Here is a 23931-nt window from a genome sequence, read left to right as displayed (position 1 = left end):
TGTCCTAGCCCTGAAGTGTGAGCCAGACAGCCAGCGCTGGGAGGACGGGGCCAGGAGCATGGGCGGGCAAGGAAGGTCTGTCAGCCCGAAGCCTCTGGGACCTCTCGGCAGAGGGGGATAGGTAGCCCCTGGTTCTGGACCCACTGAGGCCGAGCCACGCGGCTGCCTGGCTGGTCACGCCATAGACCCCACACACTTCACGCCGGGTGGTACCAATCTGTGTTTATTCAGTAACCTACATCCAGGACACAGTGAATGATTCCACATCAAGGAAGCCACAGGCATAGCCCCCTTTTCAGTGAAAAACCGACCCCCTCCCACCCTGAACCATAACGAGAAAAGGCACAGTATATACACACGACACAAAGGCTGGCTCACCCAGGGCACAGGGCCATCAAGGTGCGGGCAGAAGAGAAGTGGGTGAGGCCCAAGCTTACGGGTGAGGCCTGCTCTCAGCACGAGGGGAGCCCTTGCTGCATGTCCCCTCAGTCTGTACTGGGGCCCCTGCCCACTTTCTGCCCCAACCAGCCCAAGGGGGTGAGAGGCACAGGGACGGAGGAGGGCAGCCCCTCGGCCTCCCCGCAGGCCCCAGGAGAAATGGCCTCAGGTAGACGCCAAGCCTGGGCATCCAGAAAAGTAGGGAAAGCGGGGCCACACTCCCTCACAGGCCCCCCTCAGGAAGGGGGCTTCGATCCTAGTGCCCATCGTGGGCAACGCTGTGCCCACCTCAAAAGGCGGCTTGTCTGGGGACGGGGTGGGGTCTGGTCCCTGCCAGCCTGGCTTATTTTCAGGCCAAGAATTAGGGATAAAAATAGACTGTGGAGGTAGGAGTTGGGGTGGGAGGGAGCCCGAGAGAGCGGGGAACCCACGCTGAAGGCCCCTGGTCCTCAGTCCTGGTGGGTGGCTTTATCTCTCCCAGCCCCCCGGGGGCCTACCCCGAGTCTGGGCTGACATCCCAGGGGGTGGGGGAGTGGGAAGGAACAGGACAATTAAATAAGACCATTTATTTTTTTAAAAAATTAAAAAATAATGCCAACACGATTTCACCCATCCCCAAGCCTGCCCCCTGCCTCCCACCCACCTCCCCAGGGCTGGGCTCGCTCCTCCCCTGGCTGTCCGGTGTAATGAAGAGAAAACAATGAACTCGCTTTGTCAGGTACAGGGGAGGGGACGCGGACCTGGGGAGAGAAATAAAGATGCCACAGCAACTCAGCCTTGCATCACTGCAACCCCAAGCACACGGATATAAAAACATTCGTATAAAAGGGGGGCGTGCTGGGCACAGTGCTACGGGTGGAGCGCATGGTGCCCAGAGACCTATGTCCTCCCGAGAGAAAGCCTGATTAAAAAAAAAACAAGCAGGAAAAGGGAGCGGGGAGATTTTCAGAGTCTTGGGAGGGCTGGAGATGGGACTGGGCAGCCTGGGAGCTCCCCCTGCCACTTTCAAGTCAGGGAACCCCCATTTCCTGCCCTCCCTGTCTTTCCCTGCTCAGGCCCACTGGGGCCCAGGCTGGGGGCCTCTCTCTGCAGCAGCTCCCAGGGGCCCGCTAGCCATGGTCCAAAGCCTCGGTGGGTGACTACTCCGAAGCCAAGGTTCATCCCTCAGCTCCCACAGGGAAGAGACACAAGAGACAGAGGAGGAGGCAGAGACTGAGAGAAAACGAAGAGGGAGAGACAAAGGGAAGGGAGAGACTCAGAGACAGAGAAGGAGGGAGAGAGACAGAGGGAGGAGGGAGAGAGACAGAGGGAGGAGGGACAGAGACAGAGGGAGGAGGGACAGACTCAGAGACAGAGAAGGAGGGAGGGAGACAGAGGGAGGAGGGAGACTCAGACAGGAGGAGGGAGACAGACAGAGGGAGGAGGGAGAGAGAGAGGGAGGAGGAGGGAGGGAGACAGAGGAGGAGGGAGAGACTGAGACAGAGGAGACTCAGAGACGGAGGGAGCTGGGGAGCAATGGAGGGAGGCGGCGGCTGATGTGGGCAGAGCCCGTGGTCAGGAGGCGGCGATGGCAGTGCCACCCCCCAGCTTGACGATCATCTGCTGGCAGTCGCTGCACGAGCGCCGGTCGCCCGCCTTCTCCAGGGTGCGAGCAGCCTCAGCCAGCAGCACGGCCCGCTGTCCCGGGGAGGACAGGAAGGACAGAGGGAGGTGGCGGCAGGCCAGGAGGATTGCAGTGGCCCGCTCTCGCTGCCCGGGCCAGGCGTCCGCCTCTCCTGTGGGAAGCAGGAGACACACATACCCGCTGAGAGCCCGCTACGACGCAGGTGCTGTCCCCCAGCTCGGTGAGAACTTGGGTATCTAAGCCCCCCGCCCCCAAGCGAGGGAGGTTCAGCTCAACAGACAGATGAGCTGACCCAGCCGAGTGCCACACACATTACTCTGGCTATCATTCTGTGATGGGGCTGAGATGCGGCCCATCAGCGGGGCCCCAGATCCTGCGCTGGGACAACACCCCCCACCATCCCCTTCTCACTCTGGAGAGGCTGGACCCATGACAACCTGACCGAGGCCAGTCCAGCCCCACAATGCCTCACGGACCCTCCCTGGCCACCCACCAAATCAAGCCTTGGGTTTTTCCCCTCCCCTGGGCCCGCCCAGGCGCCAGCGCTGGGGGCTCACCGTGTTTGGCGTTCTGAGCCGTGCGCCGTCGCAGGCTGTGCTCCAGCAGCTGGTGGGTGCGGGTGGGGCTGGCTCCGGCCATCAGGCGCACGGTGGCTTCATGCAGGAACACCTGGAAGCCCGGGGACACAAGCCCGGTGTCCTCACCTGTCTGTGTCCCTGGGGGCATCCCTCCCTAGAGCATCGCATCTGCCCGCTGACCACACCCCTTCTCCTCTAAACACCCTGCCCTGCTCACCCTTTGAAAACAGCCTCTCCCGTCCTCACTCTGACCCTGGACACACACCCGGCAGGAAAGGGGAAGAGCACAGGCCCGCTGGTGGGGCTGGAGCGAGCTAGCACGCTGAGAGGGAAGCTAAGGGCCACCTCCGCTGACAGTGACTGAGAGCACCGGCGTGCGCTCCGGGCTGTAAGGACAGTAGGCGGGTGGACCCTCACAACGCCGGAGGCTGCCTCCAGCCCGAAAGCAGGACAGGGGAGAGGCAGGGACGGGAGAGAGGCAGGGGGACAGCTCAGGCGGCTCGGGGCCTGTGTCGTTTGGTTGCTTCAGAAAGAGTCTCCTCTTCAGAGTTCAGAAGGTCTCAGGAGGAAGACCTACAGCCCTTCTGTCAATACGCGTCACTGACGGGAGGGGGGAGGGGAGAAGGGGGTCTCCCTAGGTCTCTAGTTTCTTTTACACCCGAACACATCAGGGTGTGAGGAGGGTGGTGCTGCCCTGGAAGGCCAGGGTGGAGGCGGGCAAGGGAGAGGCAGGTGGGGATGTTTTGTGAGGAGGCCGCCCCCCTGAGCGCACTTCCTCTTTTCCACCGTGAAGGGGGTGGTTCTCACATGACTGTATTTCGTCTGCAGTGTCTGTCCTGGCTCGCTGCACACAGGGGCTACAATGCAACCACGTGAGGGTCCCAGAGCACTTGAGGGTGAGGGCAGCCGTACCCCAAGCCCTTCTTTTTCACACGTTTCCAAACACAGCCCTTCCCCACCCCTAACACTGGCCTTCTCACTTGAATTTTTGGAAAACAATTCAGGGAAAATACGTTGAGTTGTATTACTCTTAATTAGCAATAAAGGTAAACACAGGAACAGTTTGAGTCCACTAAGTGGGTTATACAACTGCCCTCATTGCCAAGGGGATGTTATGTGGAGAGTTCTCAAGCACGGCGCAGAAAAAGCATTCAACACATTTCTAGGGGATTCTGACACCCACTATGAAAACCTAGCAGTGCTCCCTCGTGTTAACTGGTAAGGCGAGATCTCTGCTGGCCTGTCTGTGCTGTGTGGACTGCTCACTGCCACGTTCCAGGGTTGGGCACACACAACATGAGCCAAACAAAGGGATGAATGGCACCCAGCTCAGGGCCTGACCGGTCAGCGACTCCATGACCCCACTCCAGAGCTAGGCTCGGTTCTGACACCTCGATCCACCCTCCCCAGCAGCAGGCTGGGCCTTACCTTGCGGTAGGCCAGGCGGAAGCTGTGTGCCAGCCTGCGCAGGCTGCCCAGGTCCCGCTGGAAGCCAGCCAGCTCGGCGCCCGATGCGTGGTAGGTCTCCCCCAGGGCCTGGCTGGCTCCAGCCTGCTTCTGCCACAGAGCCGTCCTCAGCGACAGGAGCAGGTCACAGGTCAGCAGCTGGACCACCTGCGTGGTGTGCCATGAGGAAGGAGAAGGTGACTGGCCGGTTACCAGGGCAAGGGTCCCTGCACGCACCAGGTCTTCCCCGACCGGACACCTGGCAGCTCTGGGATTAAAGGGGAGACCCAGAAAATCAGGGAGCAAGAGAACCGCCAGGGAGGGAGCTTCAGTTCCTGACATCTAGTCCTTCCCACAGCCCCTGTAGGGAAATCCGCTCTTCCATTGACTGGGTGAGGAAGCCAAGGATCAGAGAGGGGCAGCGCCTCATGGAGGAGACTCTAGGAAGGGTAGGAATAAAACTCTAGTGGTTCTGACAGCAAGTTGCAGGCCCCTCCCACCTCCAGGAGCCCCTCCCACCTCCGGGAGCCCATGGCTGGCCTAGAGGCCCTGTCCTTGCAGGGGAATCAGAGCCTGGAGATGGAGGAACAGGGATCAGAGGCTCGCTTCCAAGGATGGGGCCCAGGTCTGGCCCTAGTGGCCTCTGTGGTGGGCGGGGGAGACAGGAACCCAAGAAGGTAGACCCGCAGAGCGGCTCAATGCCAGGGTTTGGATCCACCAGTCTAGATCTGTCACGGTTTTCTGTCCATAGCTCTGTGGCCCTGACACATGACCTCACCTCTGAGCCTGTTTCCCCACCCAAAAAATGGGCACCACACAGGGCTGCAGTGTCACAAAGGAGAATCACAAATGGCACTGGCCTCAGCCCACGCTGGTGTTGCCTAGCTCCTGAGGGCCCTTAGTGCTAGGGACAGTGCTTCTCAAGGTGGGTCATGTGCCGCCCTCAGGCACCAATGGACGCCTCCAGGCTGTTCCTCATCTCATCCAGCCTGGCATCCCTTTCTCCAGGGTGCTGCCCCACACCCCCCATCCCCCTGCCGACCCTGCCTCGCACCTGTATGTTGCCCGACCCTCAGGCACAGTGGTTTTTTGGCTGCTGACAGCACTGGTGGAGAATGTGGATGAGACCCCTCTCCTCAACCAAAGGTAGCATTTCTGAGAGGTGAGGTAGTAGCCTGTGGCTGAATTCTGCCCTCTGAGGGACGCTAGCCTCTGTGGGGGCCCCTTCTTCCAGGCCCATTTTCCTACACAGGTGCCTGCAGCCTCTCTCTCCTCCTCAAACTTCTCTGGTTCTCCATGAAGACAAACACTACCGGAGCCACCAGAGGAACCACCTAGAGCGAGCCTTGGGCCCTGCGGGCACACTTGTCTTGTAGGGCTGGCATGTTATCCTGGGTTCACTGCAGGGTCCGGGTCCAGGGATGACCTCAGCCAGAGGTGCCAGACCAACCCTAGTGAGGGCCTCGGAATCTGACCCTCAGAACACACCTCCTGCCTCCCTTTCTGGAGTGAACCAGGCTCCTCCTGGTGAGCAGACGACGTGTCCCCCTCAGCTGTGTGCACGCCTCCCCTCCCCTGCCCCGGACGGCCCTGCCTCGTGCCCCGGCAGTGACACAGTCCCTCTAACAAGGCACGGGAGGGTCTCTCGAGGGCCGGGCAGGCCTCTGTGATGCACTGTGGAAACATTGCACGGGTACCGCCAGAACATGCAATGCAACTACAATGCACCGCAGCCACCCGCTCCAGGGTGTGCACGCAAGGGGCGGGGGCGGAGCAGATGCGTGCCCTGGCCAGCCGAGGTCCACCTGGGGCTGACCGAGCTGAGGGCCCGCAGAACCTGGGGCCAAGGTGGGAACATGCTGGTTCCAAGTACGGAAAGGAAAACCCCCGGACCACCGGGCCAGGCTCTGGGGGAGGGGCTGCTGCCTGGCCTGCCTTTCGCGCAGCCCCACAGGCCGGGTGGGCTCATGACCGGTCAGAGTGCTATCTCCCAGCAGAGATGAGCACCGCCCCCCGGGGCTATACGCCCCCACTCACATGGTTAAGGTTGGGGTCACAGGTGGCCCCACTAACGTTGAGGCTGCTCCACAAGTGGCCACTGGCCCTCTCGCAGTGGCAGAAGGAACTCTGCTGCCCGTCCGCCTTCCCGGACAGTGAGGCGTGCATGGCTCTGCAGGTGTGGAAGACGGCCTTCACCAGGGGGCTCCTGGGTGGTGACAGAGGTGAGAGGCAAGAGGTCAGCGCACATCACCTGGGCAGAATGAAGGTGGGGAGCCCAAGCCAGCAACCACTGCCCTCACACCGCTGTGACAAGTGGGTCTGCAGGACTAAAGGCCACCAAAATGGTTCTAGGTCCCAGCTCCAGACTGGAATTGCCAGCCCTGAGCGAGGGAGGCTCCCTGGCCCTAAGCATCCTCTTCACTCCAGAAATGTGCACAGCGTTCATGTCCTAGTGAAGGAGTCAGATGATCAACACATTAGATACTGACTGTGTAATGCCAGGCGCTGCAAGAGCCATGAAGGAAAGTCACCCAGAGCCATTGGGTGGCGTTTATTATGAAGGATAGCCAAGGATGTCCTCACGGGAGAGGTGACACTCACGCAGAAGGAACCCGAGGGAAGCGGGCACGGGGATTTCTAGGGAGGAGGGTTCTGGAAAGAGGCGTGGCAGATGCAAAGGCCCCGAGTGTCTGACACATGTGAGAACATCCTGGCGGGAGTGTGGCTGCAGGAGGAAGTGAGGGGAGGGAGGAGAGCAGGTGCTGAACGAGGCCCTTCTCAGCCTCTGACCCACTCTGGGCTCCAGGCAACCAGAGCTCATCTCCGCTCCCTTCCTCACTCCTCGCCTCTGCTGACGTGGCTGCCTTTGCCTGGAATACCCTTTCTCACCATTCCCCACTTGTTCCTGAGACCTGTTTCACTGGCTGGCCCTCCGGTCTGCCTTCTCCTGCCCTGCCCCCAGCAAGCCTCCTCTGGCTGCCCCCTGGGTCAGGTCTTTTGAGCCCCCGACACCAGCTGTTGTTTGTGAGCCTCCTGCCCTCACCAGGTTCTGTGTGAACTCCTGGAGGCTGACCTGCCTCTGGCCTGGAACGTCTCCCCGCAATGTGCTGCCTGCTTCCTGAGAGCCAAGACTGGAGCCAGCAGAGGCCACGGCTCCCAGAACGGAGAACTGAGCGGGGCAGGCTGCTGTCTATTTGCTTATGGCCGTAACCTGCTGTCTCATTCACCGCGGCCTCCCAGAGACTAGAATTTGGCTGACACCAAGTACGCCCTCAGCTAAGCACTCGCTTGAGTGGATGATGGAATCGTGGAGGGGTGCAGGAGACCCCCGAATGTGGCATGTGACCAAGGAGAAGGGATCAGAGATCCCAGCCACAGAGATTATTGGTGGGCCCACCACCAACAGTCACCGAGAAGCCACCCAAGACAGTCATTCAAACAGTCTGTGCCTCAGGGGGAGGATGGTACAAGACTGTGTGTGGCTGAGTGCCTCTGCTGTTCACCTGAAACTGCGGTAACATTGTTAATCGGCTATACTCCAATGCAAGATAAAAAGTTTAAAAAAAAGCAGAAGAGCAAAAAGTTAAAAAAAACCCCATGCCTCAGTTTCCTCATCTGTACAGAAGCCACAGTACCACTTCGCCACTCCCTGTGGGGACATACGTATCAGCCCTGTTATCTGCACTCACTCGCTAAGGTGCACAGGCCGGGTGCTCAACTCTGGAGAAACAGCCTCATTTCAGGGAGCAGATAAGGGAGAGAGTGGGGAGGCTGGGGTGGGGTGGCGTCCCACAGCATCGCCACAACTAAAGAGCAAAGGGGCCCCCAGGTGGCTGAATTTGGGGGGAAGGAATGCCTGCGGGGGTCTTAGCTGTACCCCAGGGCCTGTTCTTACAAGTGAGAACACTTTAGACGGTTTACCCGCTGGGCCTCAGTCGGCTTGGGTGTGTCAGCTGGGAGACAACACACCCTGGGTGGGCATTCACTGGTCAGAGCTTAATAGGGGGTTACTTAAATGAAATTCGGAGTGTTGAAGCTGCCTAAACCTGCTTTCCTCGGCTCCCTCCTGCTCTCCCGGGTAAAGGCCCACTTGGCGGGAAACGTGACAGCCTTGGCTCTGAGGAAAGACCCAGCGGGGCCTTCCTGCCTTGGGGGGTTTCACAATTTCCGCAAGTTGCAGAAGATGTCAGGGACACTCAGATCCAGTCAGAAGCAGCCAGGGTGTTGGCAGGCTGCCCGCCAATACAGGCCAAACGCCCCCAAGAGGCAGGCATGAGTCCCCAAGAGGAATGTCAAAAGCTCTCTAGTGATTCAGCTGGTGGGGTGGAGGCTGGTCGAGAGGAAATGGGACTCAGCGCTGGCACACGAGAGGATCCCCGGGCCTCACAAGCCAGTGCTGGCCTGCCAGGCTCCACCAGGACCTTCTGTAGTAGAAGGAGCCACTGGCTCTCCCTGCCTGTCAGCCTGTGGAGCCCTGGGAGTAGCACTGACGGCTGCTGGGGTCTCTCTCTCTCACACACACACACACATACACGGCTCGCCACGTCTGGAGTCTCCGTGGCGCCCTTGTCCCCTCGCTTCATCTCTCCATCTGTCGTGTAGTCCCCAGGCTGCCTGACCCTTCATGCTGATGGCCATGGAGACCTGCTCCCCTTCCCTACTAACCCAGCGAGCCTGGCACCTGCTGGCACCGGGGGCTTCCCTGGAGAGAAGCAGGCAAGAGGTCAAGGAGGGCTACGCACTCTGTCACTTCCAGGGCCTGGGGGACCCGCTCCACTTCGGTGAAGTGAGTGCGCACAGCAGCGTCATCTCCCTGGAGCCAGCTGATGGCCATGGTGATGGCGGACGTCCACCACCGACAGATGACGTCTGGGCCTAGAGGCGAACAGAACCAAACGCTGCTCCAGCACTGCAGAAACTAGAGCCCTCCTGTTTGTGCTCTCTCGCTCTCCCTCCCGACGACGGGCTGGGGCCTGTGGGCCGCCCTCTCACACCCACCAGCCCCATCTCAGAACATGTTTGGCAATTTGCCTTAACAGCCTTAAAAATGTTCACTCCTAGTAACCTAGGAATCTCATTTTTGAAAATCCATCACAAAGAAACGAGCCTAAATAGAGAAAAAAAAGACGTTCACTGTGGTGTTATCTTTAAGGAAGAAGCTGCAAACAACCCAAACTTCCAACAGCTGTGAAAAACAGTGTTTCCAGAATATGTGTAGTAACGGTGCAGGTAGAATCTTTCTAGTGTTTTCCTGAGGCCTAGTTTTCTCAGTGAACCTGCATGTGAAATGCCTAAGAGCGCGTTGTTTTCTCAGCTCGGAAATGAGACAGGCCATGAGGTCAGAGGCCACGATGGGGAGGCTGCTCCTCTGGGATCCTGCCCTCCATGGGGAGAGCCGTCAGAGGGAGCTCCATGCCCTCTCCTGCAGCCTCAGCCACGCGAGAGGCGGCCGCTCTCATGTTGTCACCTGGATGACGGTTTAGAGACAGAAGCAGAGTGTCCTGCTGCCGGTTCGGTCAGCAGTTGTGTGGCCACCGAGGCAGCGGGTGCCGGAGCAGTAGGGACGCCGGATGAAAGGCCGCTCCGGCAGAGGGCGTCAACCCAAGAGCAGCCCCAGGACCACTGTGTGCTGAAAGGTGAGGCCCCCCACCCGCCCCCGGGCCCGAACCACTTGCTGCCCATTCTGAGCACCTGGGAGCATTCCTGACCTGCTCCGGCCAGCGTCCCTGACTCACTCGTCATCCCGCTTCTGGCAGCATCATGATTTCCTGCCCCCAAAACACAGCCCAGTAAGGGGAACTGTGGGTGGGGCTGACGTGGGGACCGCAGAGACACACGTCAGAGCCAGAGAAGGTTCTTGAGTGGCAGACTCGTAACCAATCCTGGGACCCCAAGACACAAGGGCTGTGGAGGACTGAGTCAAGCAACCTGAGACCCGTGGAGCCGCCCGCAAGGTGCTTACCAAGGGCCGACTTGAGCACAGAGCTGCTGGAGAAGGGGGGGGTCACAATCCCCACAGAGTCCACAAAAGAGTTAAGTAATTTCAGGTACTCAAGAGCGCTGGAGAATTCACTGGAAAGAAAAGAAAGGGTCCCACTCACATCAGAGTGTACACAAGGACCTCACTCACAGCCTGGCTGGTCAGCCCCCAGCTCTGAGACCCACAGGGCCAGGCACACCCCAAGCACTGCCCCCACCAACCACTCCGGCTCGCCCCAGGCTGCCCCGACACTGTTCCTGACACTCTTCTCTCTGTGGGAAAAGCAAGGTTTCTCTTTCATCCCTCGCCCTTCAAGACCCAATTCAACCGTGGTCTCTGCCCAGAAGTTTTCTGATCCCCCAGGCAGGAGACCCCCTCTCTGCCCAGGTGCACTCTTGTCAGGACCTGGGTCCTGAACGAGAGCGATGCTGGTACCTGCCTGCCTCTCAGGTCTGACTCTGTGAAGGAAAGACTGTGCTTGGTGACTCCCTAAGAATAAGACACCGCCTGACCTCTCGGTACAGGTCTGGGTTCCCAAGATGTCTGGGCCAGAGGCGTCTGCCTTCTGCTGAGCTTCCCACGCTCCATTCCACAGGCCACCCTTCCCCTGCCAAAGGGCAAAGCAAAAGAAATCAAATCCCCGACCTGCTCCAAGAACTGACTCCACTCAGTGATATAGCTATGTATATAGGTGACATAGATATAGAGATAGGTAGAAATGAGAAAAGGGGGAAGTAATATACTTGGTGGGGCAGCAAGAGGCAAAGAACTCAGCTCTGAGCCCACAGAGGGCTCTCGTGGGGCTGCCAGGCCTGAGGCATCAACACCAAAGAGTCACTGGATTTCCCTGCAGCCCCCACAGTGGGGCTCGTTTCCTTAAGGGAGGTGGATCTCAGAGCCCCGTCTGCGCTACCCAGGGAGGTAGCCTGAGGCGGGGGCAGGGGTGGGGGGCATATCCAAGGTCCGTACCAGCTCTCCTCTTCCTGGTCTGCAGCTTTCTTCTTGGCCTGAGGTTTTACCAAGGACTCCACTGCTCGCTCCAGCAGGTTCTTACAGAAGGCCTGGTGCACCTGGGCGATGGGGTCGGCTGAAGAAGAGGAGGAAGCCAGGAGAGGGGTGAGTGGGGCTCACTTAGAAGCTCTGTCCTACAGAGAAAATAGGGTGTGGGGGAGGAACCCAAGGAACAGATATCCCCTTTGAATGGGGCCAAACCTCCCCAACCACACCCCAGAACTGCTTGCTGAACAGTCAGAAGTAGGGGGTGGGCGGGGGGGAGGGTGGTCAATCCAAGACTACATGAGTTCTGGACTGGCTCCAGTGGCGGGGCGGGGGGGGGCGGGGGGCGGCGCGTGACGGGTACTACGTCTCTTAGCATAATCCTCAGTCCTTTCATTCAAGGCTGGGAGCAGTAAGGTGGTGGCCACGACCCTCGTCAGCAAACAGAAACCGGGAAGGTGGACAGCCACCCCAAGTCTCAGAGGCCGCCCCTTCTCCCGTAGCTCAGGAGGACGGCCACCGAGGCTCCTACCTGACAGGGTGAGAAGAGCCAGCTCCCGCTTAAGAGCCTTCGCACAAGACCCGTGGCCAGAAGTTGTCTGGCCGAGGCGATTAAACAAGAGGCCTGGCAATGCTTGGCAATGACAGCTGCCTGTCACCAAGTCCCCTGACTGGCAAGCCCCAAATACGGCGTCACCAGGCCCTTCCCTTCATTCACATGCCACAGACGTGTGGGCTTCAATTTGACAAGGACAGGGAGGCAGGACACTTAGGAATATATTCTGGGCGACAAGGCCTAGAACCAGAGCCACCAGAGGCATGAGGGCCAGGGGCAGGCTCCGCTGTAGACAGAGCAGCCTGGCCACGCATCCGAGACTGATGACGGCTTCTGCTTTCGCCCTTCCTCTCTGGGGTTGCGCGTCATTCTTACTGTGAACAACAGATACTGAGAAGAAACGACAGTGGACCCCGCCTTCCCTACAAAATGCTTGACACACACTCCTGAACCTGCCAACCATGTCTGACTCCCCACACTCCTGGTTCAGAGAGAGTAAAAGTGCGGACAGCTCAAAGCCATGGCTGCTCAAGCCTGGGCCAACCCGACTGGCCTCTCCCGCCCGCTGCGAGGCTGGGCGAGTCGACTCAGATCACCATCAGACACCGGGGGACAGCCAGCCAGCCTCTCCTCCCGACGCCCGGAGCCCTGTCTCTGCCGCCACCCTGAGCACTTGACGACCGTCTGTCGCCTGTTGTTCCCTAACTGCTCGTCTATGTCTGTCCGTTTTCTGGCAGAAGTGGGAGAGTGGGGCCAGCCCGTAGCTCCTCTACACCCTCTGAGTCTCCACAGCGCCCGCACAAGGGCAAGATTCCGCTCGCACTCAGTCACCCTTGGGGACGTGTGGCAGGGTGACTGATGCCAGGACCATGGGCTCTGAGTGGCCCAGCGGCGAGCTACAAACCCAGCTTTGCTGGCAACCAGGCTCACGAGCTCCTGAGTGTAAGGAACTCACGGCCGAGGCACCCTGTGTCTCCACGTGTCTGGGGGCAGCACCAGGGGGCCCCCAGGGGGCAAGGCGTTCTCACCTGGGTTCCTCTGGGCACAGTACAGACTCTCCTTGGCAGCCGACTTCACTGACCAGCTCCGCTCCATGAAGAACTTCTGGCCCAGGGGATGGCAGAGCCAGCGCAGTGAGTCGGGGACGGCGCTGCGCTCGGGGCCACACAGGCTCTGGGCGCGACTGAGGAAATAGCTCTGTGGAAGGACAAGGACCACCGTGACACCAGGGTGGCGGACACCAGCTGCAGCCAGCAGGAGGCCGTCAGAAAGTGCCACCGGGTGGAGGCAGGCTAGGGAAGGGGGGCCAGCAGGAGGGCTGGGACCCTCCACGCCTGGAAGCAAACACCCCCACGGAAACCAGGGCAATGGCTCCGGGGGAACCTGCCGAGGTCAATGACAAACCCCAGAGGGAAGGGGTTGGGGCTCAAGGCACCCTTGGAGACTCAGCTGTATCCTGTCCTACTGGGTCTGCCCAACTGGACTTGAATCATGTTCTTGGCCGTGCTGGCGTCCAACCTGCTGAGCTGAGCCAGGCTCTCCCGGGCCCCCCCGCCCCCCACAGCATGCCCACCCTCAACCCTGTCCAACCCTGCATTCCAGCCAGGCGGCCCCCTGGGTCCTGAGACTTTTTCTCATCTGCCATTTTCATTACGTATCTTTGAGAGCATTTTTAGGTAAAACTGTGTTCTGCTTTGACTCATTTTCATCTCTTTCACCTCCGAGTGTGAAGAGTTTAGAACAGGCATCCAGCAAGTGGCCGGCGACTGTCATTTACCATCGCTGTCAGCCTAGAAAGCGCTGGAGTGAGAGGGCCACCCCGAGGCTCATCCCGGATGCGAGCAGGCCTGCGTGATGCCCCTCCCTCAAGGCTGGCCTGGCAAGGGCTTTGTCCACCCTCCAGAGAACCCCGTGACCTCCTCAGTGGTCCAGTGGTTAAGAACCCGCCTTGCAGTGAAGGTGGATGCAAGTTTGATCCTTGTTTGGGGAACTAAGAGCCCATATTCTGCAGAGATACTGAGCCTGCACGCTGCAACTAGAGAGTCCGCATGCAGCGATGAAGATCCTGTGTGCCACAACTGAGACCCAACGTAGCCAAGCACATAAATGAATATTAAAATAAAAAGAGAGAGAGACCCCCCCCCGCCATCCCTGGGTGAGCCCGAGCCCCTGCTTCCCAAGTCCCTCTTCTGCCCACGAGATAACATCACTCCAGGGCCCAGGGATAAACCTGCAGGGACAAGGATGTCCATCCATGTTTTCAGAAATTGTGTCATTTTTTTTGACTGCAAGGAGATCTAACCAGTCAATCCTAAAGGAAATCACCCCTAAATATTCACTGGAAGGACTGATGCTGAAGCTCCAATACTGTGGCCACCTGCTGTGAAGAGCAGACTCTCTGAGGAAAAGCCCTTGATGCTGGGAAAGGCTGAGGGCAAAAGAAGAAGAGGAACAGCAGAGGATGAGATAGTTAGATAGCACTGCTGATTCAATGGACATGAATTTGAGCAAATTCCGGTAGACAGTGGAGGACAGAGGAGCCTGGCGGGCACAGTCCATGAGGTCGCAAAGAGCTGGATACAACATAGTGACTGAACAACAACGAATCTTTATTCTAAAACCCATAAAACCACTCGATACAGCACAATCTGCATGAGAAACCAGCAGAGAAGGATGAAGGGGCGAGAGAAGAACGCAGTGCAGGGAGCCTGGAGGAGGAGCGGCTGCTGGGCTGGGCCTCACCCATCACACTCAGCCTTGCCTTCACAAGCCGGGAGGCTGCTTCCTCTGCTGGTCCAGCCTGATGCGTCTGACCTTTACTGGCTCTGAGCACCATCATCTAATGTGACGGTCTCAGAAGATTTGAATGCCAGGGTCAGAAATAGCCCTGCCAAAGTGCCACTCAAAGGACGTGGACCAAGGAGACTGGCTCTCTCAGAGGAACTGGATACGGTTGCCTGAATCCAAAAGAAAAGGACGCGTGGTACAGTCCAGAAGAAAAGAGAAAAACAAAAACAAAGATCCCACATGCTGCGTGGTGTGGCCCAAAAAACAAAGCAACAGCAGTAAGAAAACACTGCTCACTGCTTGTCAGGCACACTCAACGTTTTCAGGGGGGTGGGGCACTCACTGGGGGACCATCTCCCCCATCCTCAGCTGCTACACACATGCCTTCCTCAAACGGATGAGTCCCTCTCACAGAGCAGCTGCGTCTTAGCAACAAGGACAATCAAAACCCCACTGGGATTTCCGGGCTGATGGAAATGATCCTAAAATGTATACGGGAAGGTAAACAGCAGACACTAGTCACTAGAGCCAGAGGACCAACTCTTCCAGACATCAAGACGTATTAGATATATGGTTGCCAGGGGTATGTGGTATTGGTGGTGCACAACAGAACTGACCGGAGGGTCCAGAAGCAGAGTCCTCACATGCAGACATTCAATTTATGCAAAAGGGGCCATTGGGTGCAGCAGGGAGTGGACAGTCATTTTAACAACAGATTCTGAGACAGGGAGACAGACATGTGAAGAAGAAAGTGGATCTGGCATCTCTGCCTCCAACTCATACACGAACCAGTTCCAAGTGGATTATGGACCCATGTGCGACATTTAAAAATAATGGGTCTATCAGACACCTAGTAGAGTATTTTCATGACACTGAGGTAGTGTCAGGAATATTAAACAGGACATGATATATCTGTTAAGGAAAAGAACAGACTAGATTTCATGAACATTAAGAACTTGTGCGTATTGACCCACACCACTGAGAGAACAAGCAAGCTAGAGGAGGAGGCACATGCAAGGCTCATCAAGGGTCAGGGCAGAGCTCCTCGAACCAACAGAAAGACAGACGTCACAAATGAAAAACAGGTAAGCAAGCTAGAGGAGGAGGCACATGCAAGGCTCATCAAGGGTCAGGGCAGAGCTCCTCGAACCAACAGAAAGACAGACGTCACAAATGAAAAACAGGTAAGCAAGCTAGAGGAGGAGGCACATGCAAGGCTCATCAAGGGTCAGGGCAGAGCTCCTCGAACCAACAGAAAGACAGACGTCACAAATGAAAAACAGGTAAGCAAGCTAGAGGAGGAGGCACATGCAAGGCTCATCAAGGGTCAGGGCAGAGCTCCTCGAACCAACAGAAAGACAGACGTCACAAATGAAAAACAGGTAAGCAAGCTAGAGGAGGAGGCACATGCAAGGCTCATCAAGGGTCAGAGCAGAGCTCCTCGAACCAACAGAAAGACAGACGTCACAAATGAAAAACAGGGAGAAGACTTGAACAGGGTGTTCACAAAGGAGGCTACGTCCAAATGGCCCAGGAAAAGGGGCTCACACCTTTAACCACCTGGGAGCTGCGAATGAAAACCATGAGATACCACCGGAAGGGCTAAAAACCCAAAACTATCCTGTGTCTGCTGAGGGTACAGAACTGAAACTCTGATCTGTCTGTTGGTTATAAGCGTGTGTTCATTTTGGGAAGTCGCTGACCTGTATATTTATAATTTGCATACTTTTCTACAGGCATATTGTACTTTAATAAAAAGCTTCTAGGAACAACAAACAGCAGGGAGGTTTACCTGTCGTGATGGAATGCAGAACAATGGTCCCCTCTGTGGGGGCAGCACAGGTGAAGGCCTGCAGGAGGCCTCTGGGGGTGATGGGAACACACAACTTCTTGATCTGGGTGGCTGTTAAGCAGGTAAGTTCACTGTGTGAAAATGTATCAAGTTGCTAAGTTAAAATGGACACATTTTTCTGTGTGTATGTTGTATTTTGATTATGCCTTGAAAACTTCTGGGGGTGCAGAGAAGTGACGAGTGTGATGACGCTGGCCCAGGGCACAAGGACTGCTACCAGCCCAGAGTCCACCTTGACTTCCTCTAAGACAGGGTTGGGAGCCCAGCGTGCTCTCCGGGCAGCCATCCCCACCACACCCTGCTGCCTCCAAGGCCTGGGCCTGGTCTGGGTTCCTGTCCGACTGTGAGCCACCCCCACAGGATGAAGGTCCTGCTTGCCACTGCACGTCCTCCCCAGGAGTGCCTGGCCTCGGTAACCTTTGCTGAATGAACCTCTTATTTGGGTCTTGGAAACGTGGTCTTCCTCTCCCGTGCCTTCTGTCACCCAGAGTATGGTGACACACTTCAAGCACATCAGTGTCAGCACGGGGCACGTTCCTGCTCATTCTCAGTACGTCAGTGCTATTAATGAGATATGGACACGGATGGGGGGATAAGATCATTCTATGCTGAACACAGCTAGGCAGCCAACCCAAAGCTGACACTGAATAAGACATGCCTGTGTCTGCTGGAAGAAGAGAAAGCCTGAGGTCAGCAGAGGCTGTGAACGAGTTGGCAACACGGTCTGTGAATTATCCAGCTGTGAGTTCCCAAGGCTGGCCCTGTGCCAGGCACAATGGAGGAAACCACGGTCTCCACCCGGAGTCTGACGCGAGCCCCTCACAAGACATACAGTGTTTTCCACTTCCAGACCCACAGAGCTGTGATCAACACAAGGTACCAAACAGAAGGCATTCTCAGTTAATAATAGATCCAGGAGACACAGCCAGCAGACTCTAAGCAGAAGAGTCACGCATTAGCCTCTCGAATACAAGGTCACTCTTATCACTGAAGCAATACCTCAAGGTACTAAAATGCCTTGTTCTGCTTAAAATGCCTTGGGGGGAGGAATTCTTGTCTGTTTTATTTACTGCCAAGAAATGGCCCACTGAGTGGACATCTACCCCTCAAAGTGGTCAGCATCTGAGGGCAGCGCCCACACTAATTTTTACATCTTGGGTCCTGGCTGGGAAGGGCTTCCCTGGTGGCTCAGACAGTAAAGAATCCACCTGCAATTCTTTGAGATGCGGAATCAATCCCTGGGTCAGGAAGATCCCTGGAGAAGAAAATGGCAACCCACTCCAGAATTCTTGCCTGAAGAATTCCATGGACAGCGGAGCTTAGCGGGTTACAGTCCGTGGGGTTGCAGAGTTGGACACGCCTGAGCAACAAAGGTCCGTCTAGTCAAGGCTATGGTTTTTCCTGTGGTCATGTATGGATGTGAGAGTTGGACTGTGAAGAAGGCTGAGCGCCGAAGAATTGATGCTTTTGAACTGTGGTGTTGGAGAAGACTCTTGAGAGTCCCTTGGACTGCAAGGAGATCCAACCAGTCCATTCTGAAGGAGATCAGCCCTGGGATTTCTTTGGAGGGAATGATGCTAAAGCTGAAACTCTAGTACTTTGGCCACCTCATGCGAAGAATTGACTCGTTGGAAAAGACTCTGATGCTGGGAGGGATTGAGGGCAGGAGAAGGAGACGACAGAGGATGAGATGGCTGGAAGGCATCACTGACTCGATGGACTTGAGTCTGAGTGAACTCCGGGAGTTGGTGATGGACAGGGAGGCCTGGCGTGCTGCGATTCATGGGGTCGAAAAGAGTCGGACATGACTGAGCGACTGAACTGAACTGAACTGAGCAACTTTCACTCACTCACTTGGCTGGGAAGGGCGCTCTGAGAAGGTCCAGGGGAGGGAAGTGAAGGACACTCACCGCCAGGAAGCCCAGCTTGCCTCCACACCTGGTCTTGAGCCCCATGGCGGCAGTCAGGTGGATCTCCACCAGCGTGCTGGGAGGGATCTTCTCCTCGGCACATTCAGCCAGGTTCACTGCGCACAAGGCCATGTGTACGTCGGAACAGGCGGATCCCACGGGAAGCTTGCCTACGGCAGCAGAAACGGGATGATGAATGTTAACAGAGGCCCTCAACCCACGCCTTCTCCTGCCTCCTCCAGCACCAGCAGAGCAAGAGCAGAACCATGGCGGGGAAGGTGATGGACTCTGTGATCAGACAGCCCTGGAGAGGGCGCCAGCCCTGTGACCCAGTAGCTCTGTGCTCCTTTCTACCTCACAGGTAGTTGAGGACAAGAGAAAGCACAGGTCCAAAGCCTGGCCTGCGGCCCCAGCCCTGGGTAACGGAAGTGGTCAGGACTGCAGGTCAGTGGACAGGACTCAGGGGGTGAGCTGCAGCATTTTCCCAAACAGTGTCAACAGCATGGCAGTGTTCTGCTAATACAGTCCCGTGTTTCCAAATGGTGCAAGAAAGGTTAAAAAAAATAAAAACTGATCTGAATTTATCTTGCTTTAACAAGACCCCACAGTCTATAAGCACACACACTTTTGAAGGAAGGAAGTTACACAAAACTGAGCCGTGACGGCCGGACACATCTTGGCGGGGAGGTGGACGGCCAGGAGAGGCTTACCGCACCCTCCCATGAGGGCCACACGGCTCTTCGGGGACCAGACCCCAAGGCACGTCAAAGGCTCCGAGGCTCTCACACTGCCACCTGCCTTGGTCTTCACTACAGTGAGGGGAGGTGGTCAGCACAAGCAGTTGCCTTGTTTTTTTTCTGGGGCGGGGGGAGCAGGTTGTCCCTGGGGGCGTGGCCAGCCAGGCCTGACCCCACCCGGCCTCTCTAGTCTCATATCAGGCCCCAGACTTCATTCGGCAGACCTTTACATATTGGTCTTCCTAGGAGGCACCACCAACTTGGCTTTCTCCTTTGCGGGGAAGGCAGGCGGAGGGCAGTGTGGGGACCATGTCATCTCTTGGTCACTGTCCTCTCGGGGCCCTGCTCAGGGCCAGGCCCACCGAGCGCTGGGTGAGTGTGGGGGATGAGCAGTGTGAACCATCTCAGCTGGAACTCTCCCGAACAGATGCAGCTTCCGGATCAGAGACCTGGATGGAGCCTGTTCCATCCCCAGGGGGTCAGGATGGATGGGGAAGCAGGGAAGGTCTGCACATGAGGCCCTGCTGCGAGAGCTCTACAAGGCCGCAGGTGTTCCAGCCCCACAGCTGCCCTAGAGTCTCATCTCCATCCCCCTGGCCTGGGAGCGCCCCACTCCTAGGCGAAGCTCCCCCAGCCATCAGGCTGCCTCCCGTCGCTGTGCCCACGGCTGCTCTCTGCCCTCGCCTTATCCACATCCCAGCAGCAACCTCCCTTCTTGAATCCTCTCCTCCCCACACACCAAGCCTCTCAGCCTCTCCTGCCTGGCCACCTCTCAGGTCAGCCTCTGCCCCGTTCCCTGTCCCTGCCCCATCCTTTCCGTGCAAGTCTCCTCCCACATGCCCTGGAGGGGCCCTTTCATCACAAGCCCTCTCATCAGCGCCCATGGCTTTTATCCTCACCTGCAGACTAGAGACCCAGCTCCACTCCGTGGACAACAGATCCAGCCCGGCCCCCACCACTGAATAGCCCTCCTCAGTGTCTCATGGGCAAGGGTCCCAAGCTGGATGTCTCACCTCCTCCCTAGAAAGCTGCGTGTCTCCTGTTCTCCCCACCTTTGTTGATGGCAACACGATTCACCCCGACTCTCAAGCAAGAAACCAGGGAAGCCCCTAACCCAATTTTCCTTACCCTTCCCATGCAATGAGTCCCCAAGGCCTGTCAACCACCTGCTCCTTCCTGTCTGTCTGTCTTCTCGGCATCTGCACCCGCTCCCGCAGGGCCTCCTAAAGGCAGCCTCTCCATCGGAGTGAATCTTCTTGGCTTCAGAGCACAGGCCTGATGACGTCATCGCCCCCACTGTGCTGGCTCCTGTCACCCTCCCCTCACACAGCCCACCTGGGGACACCACCGGGTGGGGGGGCTCCTCCTTGGGAACACGTCCCTCAGCCTGGAAGGCACATCCCTTCAGCAGAGCCAGTGAACTCAAACGCCTCCTTGCACGCAAAGCCGAGACTTGACACAAAGCCTTTCAGGGCCCTACCCGACATGGACCCCTCCCTCCCAGCTGAAACCCAACTCTTCTGTGACCCCTAAACCACACTGAACTGTAATTCACCTGCTGACCAATCTGCTTCTCTATTAGAGCAGGACTTTGTGGAATGAAATAAAGGATCATGTTTCACTGATTCTAAGACGCCATCAATTTTAAGTTTCTCCATTAACTTAAGCACCACCACAGAAAAAGCACTGCCAACTCAACCATGACACTCAATGTGTAGAGGACACAGCCTGGTGCAGAGATGTTAAAGTGAAAAAAACACGTGTCTTATAATGATGAAAGACTTCCCCGGTGGCTCAGATGGTTAAAAAAATCTGCCTGCATGCTGGAGATCTGGGTTCGATCCCAGGGTCAGAAAGATTCTCTGGAGGAGGGCATGGCAACCCACTCCAGTGTTCTTGCCTGGAGAATTCCATGGATAGAGGAGCCTGGTGGGCTACAGTCCATGGGGTCACTAAGAGTCTGACACGACTGAGCGACTAAGCACACGTAATGATGAACGGCAATCTTCACAGCCGTGGGTGGAGGGTTGGTCTAACCATCCTCGACGAGCATTGTAAAGGGGACTTCGTTCATCTGGGGCAGAAAACTGGCAAACTGAGGCTGGGCGGGGTGACGCTGTGGGGCACTGGGAGGCAGGCCGGGCTGCGGTGGCCAGCCCTCACCTGTGATGTGCAGCTGGTGCAGCCTGTGGTAGGCCAGGGCTGCATCCCGGGCGCTGGTCTTCGCTTCCTCCTCAAAGCCCGCAGCAGTGGCTGGGGCAGCCCGCCGGTGCTGGAAGACCTTCTTGAGCAGCCAGCGCACCAGGCGCAGCTTCTGCAGGCTGTAGCGGATCACGTTCCAGGAGAGGCTGCAGGCCAGGTCCAGGCGGGAGGTGGGCAGGGCCCGGCCCAGCACCGACAGGCAGGTCTGCAGGTTGGCCGCAGCAGCCGCAAAGTCCCCCTGGCGGGAAGCGAGAAGGTGTAACATTCGCCGGCTTTGGGGCAGCCTTTTAGTTTTGGTTTAGTGAAAACTCTTTCTCTTCAGTACTCCAGGTTATCAGAGTAATGCATGCTTAGTGAAGAAAAATCTGGGAAAACTCAGAAAGCTACAGAAAAGTACAAAGAAATCACCTGGAATCTTATCCCCTAGAATGACTGCTGCCATTCTGATATACTTCCTCCCAGCCTTTTTGCTAAACTGGGATTGTACCACGTTCTATCTTTAAGCAAATATTCTATCCAGAATTTCCCATGGTACCTTTCACACATAAGATGATAACATGGATCGAGACGATGAACCATGTGATCTTTTAGGCTTGTAGGTTCTTAAAATGTGGTTCCCAGAGACCAGGAGCATCATCAGCCCCTGGGATCTTGTTAGAAATGTGAATTCCTGGTTTTCCATCCCACCCCTTCCCCTCTACGGACTCAGAATCTCTGGGATGGGCATGGGCCCTCAGGGTGGTCCTTATGACCCTGAAGTTTGAGAACCACAGTTTTAGACAAATTTGCAGTGGAACTACTCTGACCGAGGATCTGAACAGGTCTCTGCCAACCTGAGAGGACCTAGTGGACAGTCTACTGCCCTGTACTGAAGACCCTGTCTGTGTTTTTCTCATTCCTGGAGGCCACACTTGGGAAACTAGGGTTAATGCTCTTCTCCCTTCCCATCATGCAATGCGTATGACACCCAAACCTTCCTTCCTGTACCTTTAAGAAGAGAGGACCCTGAAGAAGAGGGACAGAGGATGCCTACGCTCTGAGCATGATGGTCTCTGAGCCCGTGCGCAGACTCACCCGGGCGAGGTCCAGGTCTGCCTGCTTCCGGTGCCTCCAGAAGGTGACTGAAGAGCGCGAGTGTGGCCGGATTACCGGCTCCCCGTGAACCAGCAGCTTCACAAAGACGCTCAGCACGATCATGCCATTCACCAGCCACAGGAGGAGCGTTGGCATCATCCAGTCGAGCCAGCCCCTGGAGCCTACGGAGAAGCGTCTCAGCTGAGCCCGTGAGGAAGGGCCCACCCACCCACCCTGGGCAGCCCTGGGGGTGCTGCAGGGCACCTGATCCACCCCTCAGGTTAAAGGAAGCAGCCTCCTCCATCATGTTTGAAACAAATGTGATTGCTTCATTTAGTAACAATGTCTAAGTGCTTAGGTCACGAATAAATACATGCAATTAATCCACACTGTAGAAAATCTGGGACAATTCCACAGCCTCAATAAGAGCCCTGGAGCCCTTGTCACCATGGGGCAGAATGCCACACAAATCTTTGTTGGCCAAGGCAGGGCTCGCAGCTGGTTTGACAACTCAGGCAGTAAGACCACATCCTCCTCCAAACAGGCATACCCGCAAACCCCCAACTACAGCCAAGCAGGGTCCTGATTTGTTTCGCTATTTCTGACTGAACTTAGGTTTGCCCTGTGACTTGTACATGCAACTGATGCTGGTCACTATCAGAAGCAAGCAGATGGGGCCCACTGCGAAAGCCCTTTGGGACCTGATGACAAACCAAGTGGGTTGTGGGCAGGACCTTCTCCTGCCATAGCAGCCCACTCGTGCCCAGATGGCCCGAGGCGCCCTCCACCTACCTGACTCGAGCGACAGCATGCTGCGGCCGGGGCCTGAGTGTGGGTGCTGGTCTGCGTCGTGGGCCCCCCCCCACTGCAGCAGAGTGGTCAGGGGGTTAAAGGAGAGGCAGAGGAAGGTGAGGACACACAGCAGGATGCGGGAGCGGTCCACCATGCCCAGCGCCACCGGAGGAGAGTCCGGCTCATCTTTGACCTTCGAAACAGGGGGCCACGAGGTGAGAAGGAAGACTTCAGCGAGTTCTTATAGCATTTTACTTTTTATATATCAGAATCAGGACTCTGAGATTTAAATTCAAGACCATGAAGGTGGATGGGAATAAACTCAGGAGGGAACTAAGAGGTTCACGCCTCTCCCACTGCTGCTCAGACATGGGGGCCCTCGCTCCCTTGCCACCTGGGAGAAGAACATGGTCTAAAGACCGGAGGGAGAGGGGCCCTGCTGTTACCACAGTGCTCCGACACATAATTCCACAACAGGCAAGCTGATCTAAAGCGACTGAAGGCAAAATCAGAAGTTAAGTCTGAGCCTGGAGAGGTATGGGTGAACTTCCTGCAAAAGTATACGTTCACGGGAGATAAATATGTTCTGTATCATTTTTTTAAAAAACTAGAAAGGATTTATTCAATTATTATTATTTTTTAATTAAAGTATAATTGACCTACAAACACTATGTTGGCTCCAGGTACACAACACAGCGCCTGGATTATTTTCATACATGACACTATCTCTACAATAAATCTAGCTGCCATCTGTCACCAGACAAAATTATCACAACATTACTATTTTTCCAATATTGTAAAGCTCTTCCCTCTGACTCATTTATTTTTTTATCTGGAAGTCTGTATCTCTAAGTCTTCCCCTCCTATTTCACTCACCCTCCCCAACCTCTCCCCTCTGGCAATTACCCATTTGTTATCTTTATCTAAGCATCTGCTTCTGTTTTGTACTTTTTTTTTTA

General features: G+C 56.5%; 1 protein-coding gene and 1 long non-coding RNA gene across 4 annotated transcripts in view; both read right to left on the bottom strand.

Moving 5' to 3' along the window:
• Positions 1–207: 207 nt before the first annotated feature.
• Positions 208–23931, bottom strand: part of SREBF2 (sterol regulatory element binding transcription factor 2) — a 58336-nt gene continuing 34612 nt past the window's right edge. For all 3 annotated transcript variants that reach the window (XM_086403072.1, XM_086403071.1, XM_086403073.1), the window contains exons 8-19: positions 22973–23165; positions 22181–22362; positions 21068–21344; positions 18168–18337; positions 12647–12815; positions 11036–11153; positions 10049–10158; positions 8829–8961; positions 6124–6292; positions 4069–4254; positions 2620–2731; positions 208–2213 (exon numbers count right to left, since the gene is read on the bottom strand). In XM_086403072.1, the coding sequence (XP_086259198.1) occupies positions 1993–2213; positions 2620–2731; positions 4069–4254; positions 6124–6292; positions 8829–8961; positions 10049–10158; positions 11036–11153; positions 12647–12815; positions 18168–18337; positions 21068–21344; positions 22181–22362; positions 22973–23165 (2040 nt within the window). In that variant the 3' untranslated portion in view covers positions 208–1992. The remainder of the gene's footprint in view (positions 2214–2619; positions 2732–4068; positions 4255–6123; positions 6293–8828; positions 8962–10048; positions 10159–11035; positions 11154–12646; positions 12816–18167; positions 18338–21067; positions 21345–22180; positions 22363–22972; positions 23166–23931) is intronic.
• On the bottom strand, positions 14207–16332 carry LOC147373169 (uncharacterized). The gene is made up of 2 exons (XR_015164580.1): positions 16198–16332; positions 14207–14575 (listed from the first exon to the last, which is right to left on the bottom strand). It is a non-coding gene; the product is annotated as an uncharacterized LOC147373169 (long non-coding RNA).

The sequence above is a fragment of the Bos grunniens genome, chromosome 5, assembly GCF_055505025.1.
Source record: "Bos grunniens cultivar Pamir isolate PY7600 chromosome 5, Bosgru_T2T1.0, whole genome shotgun sequence".
In the NCBI taxonomy this organism is placed as follows: domain Eukaryota; kingdom Metazoa; phylum Chordata; class Mammalia; order Artiodactyla; family Bovidae; genus Bos; species Bos grunniens.
The sequence above is the reverse complement of the archived record's forward strand: the minus strand, read 5'-3'. Positions and strand labels throughout refer to the sequence as shown.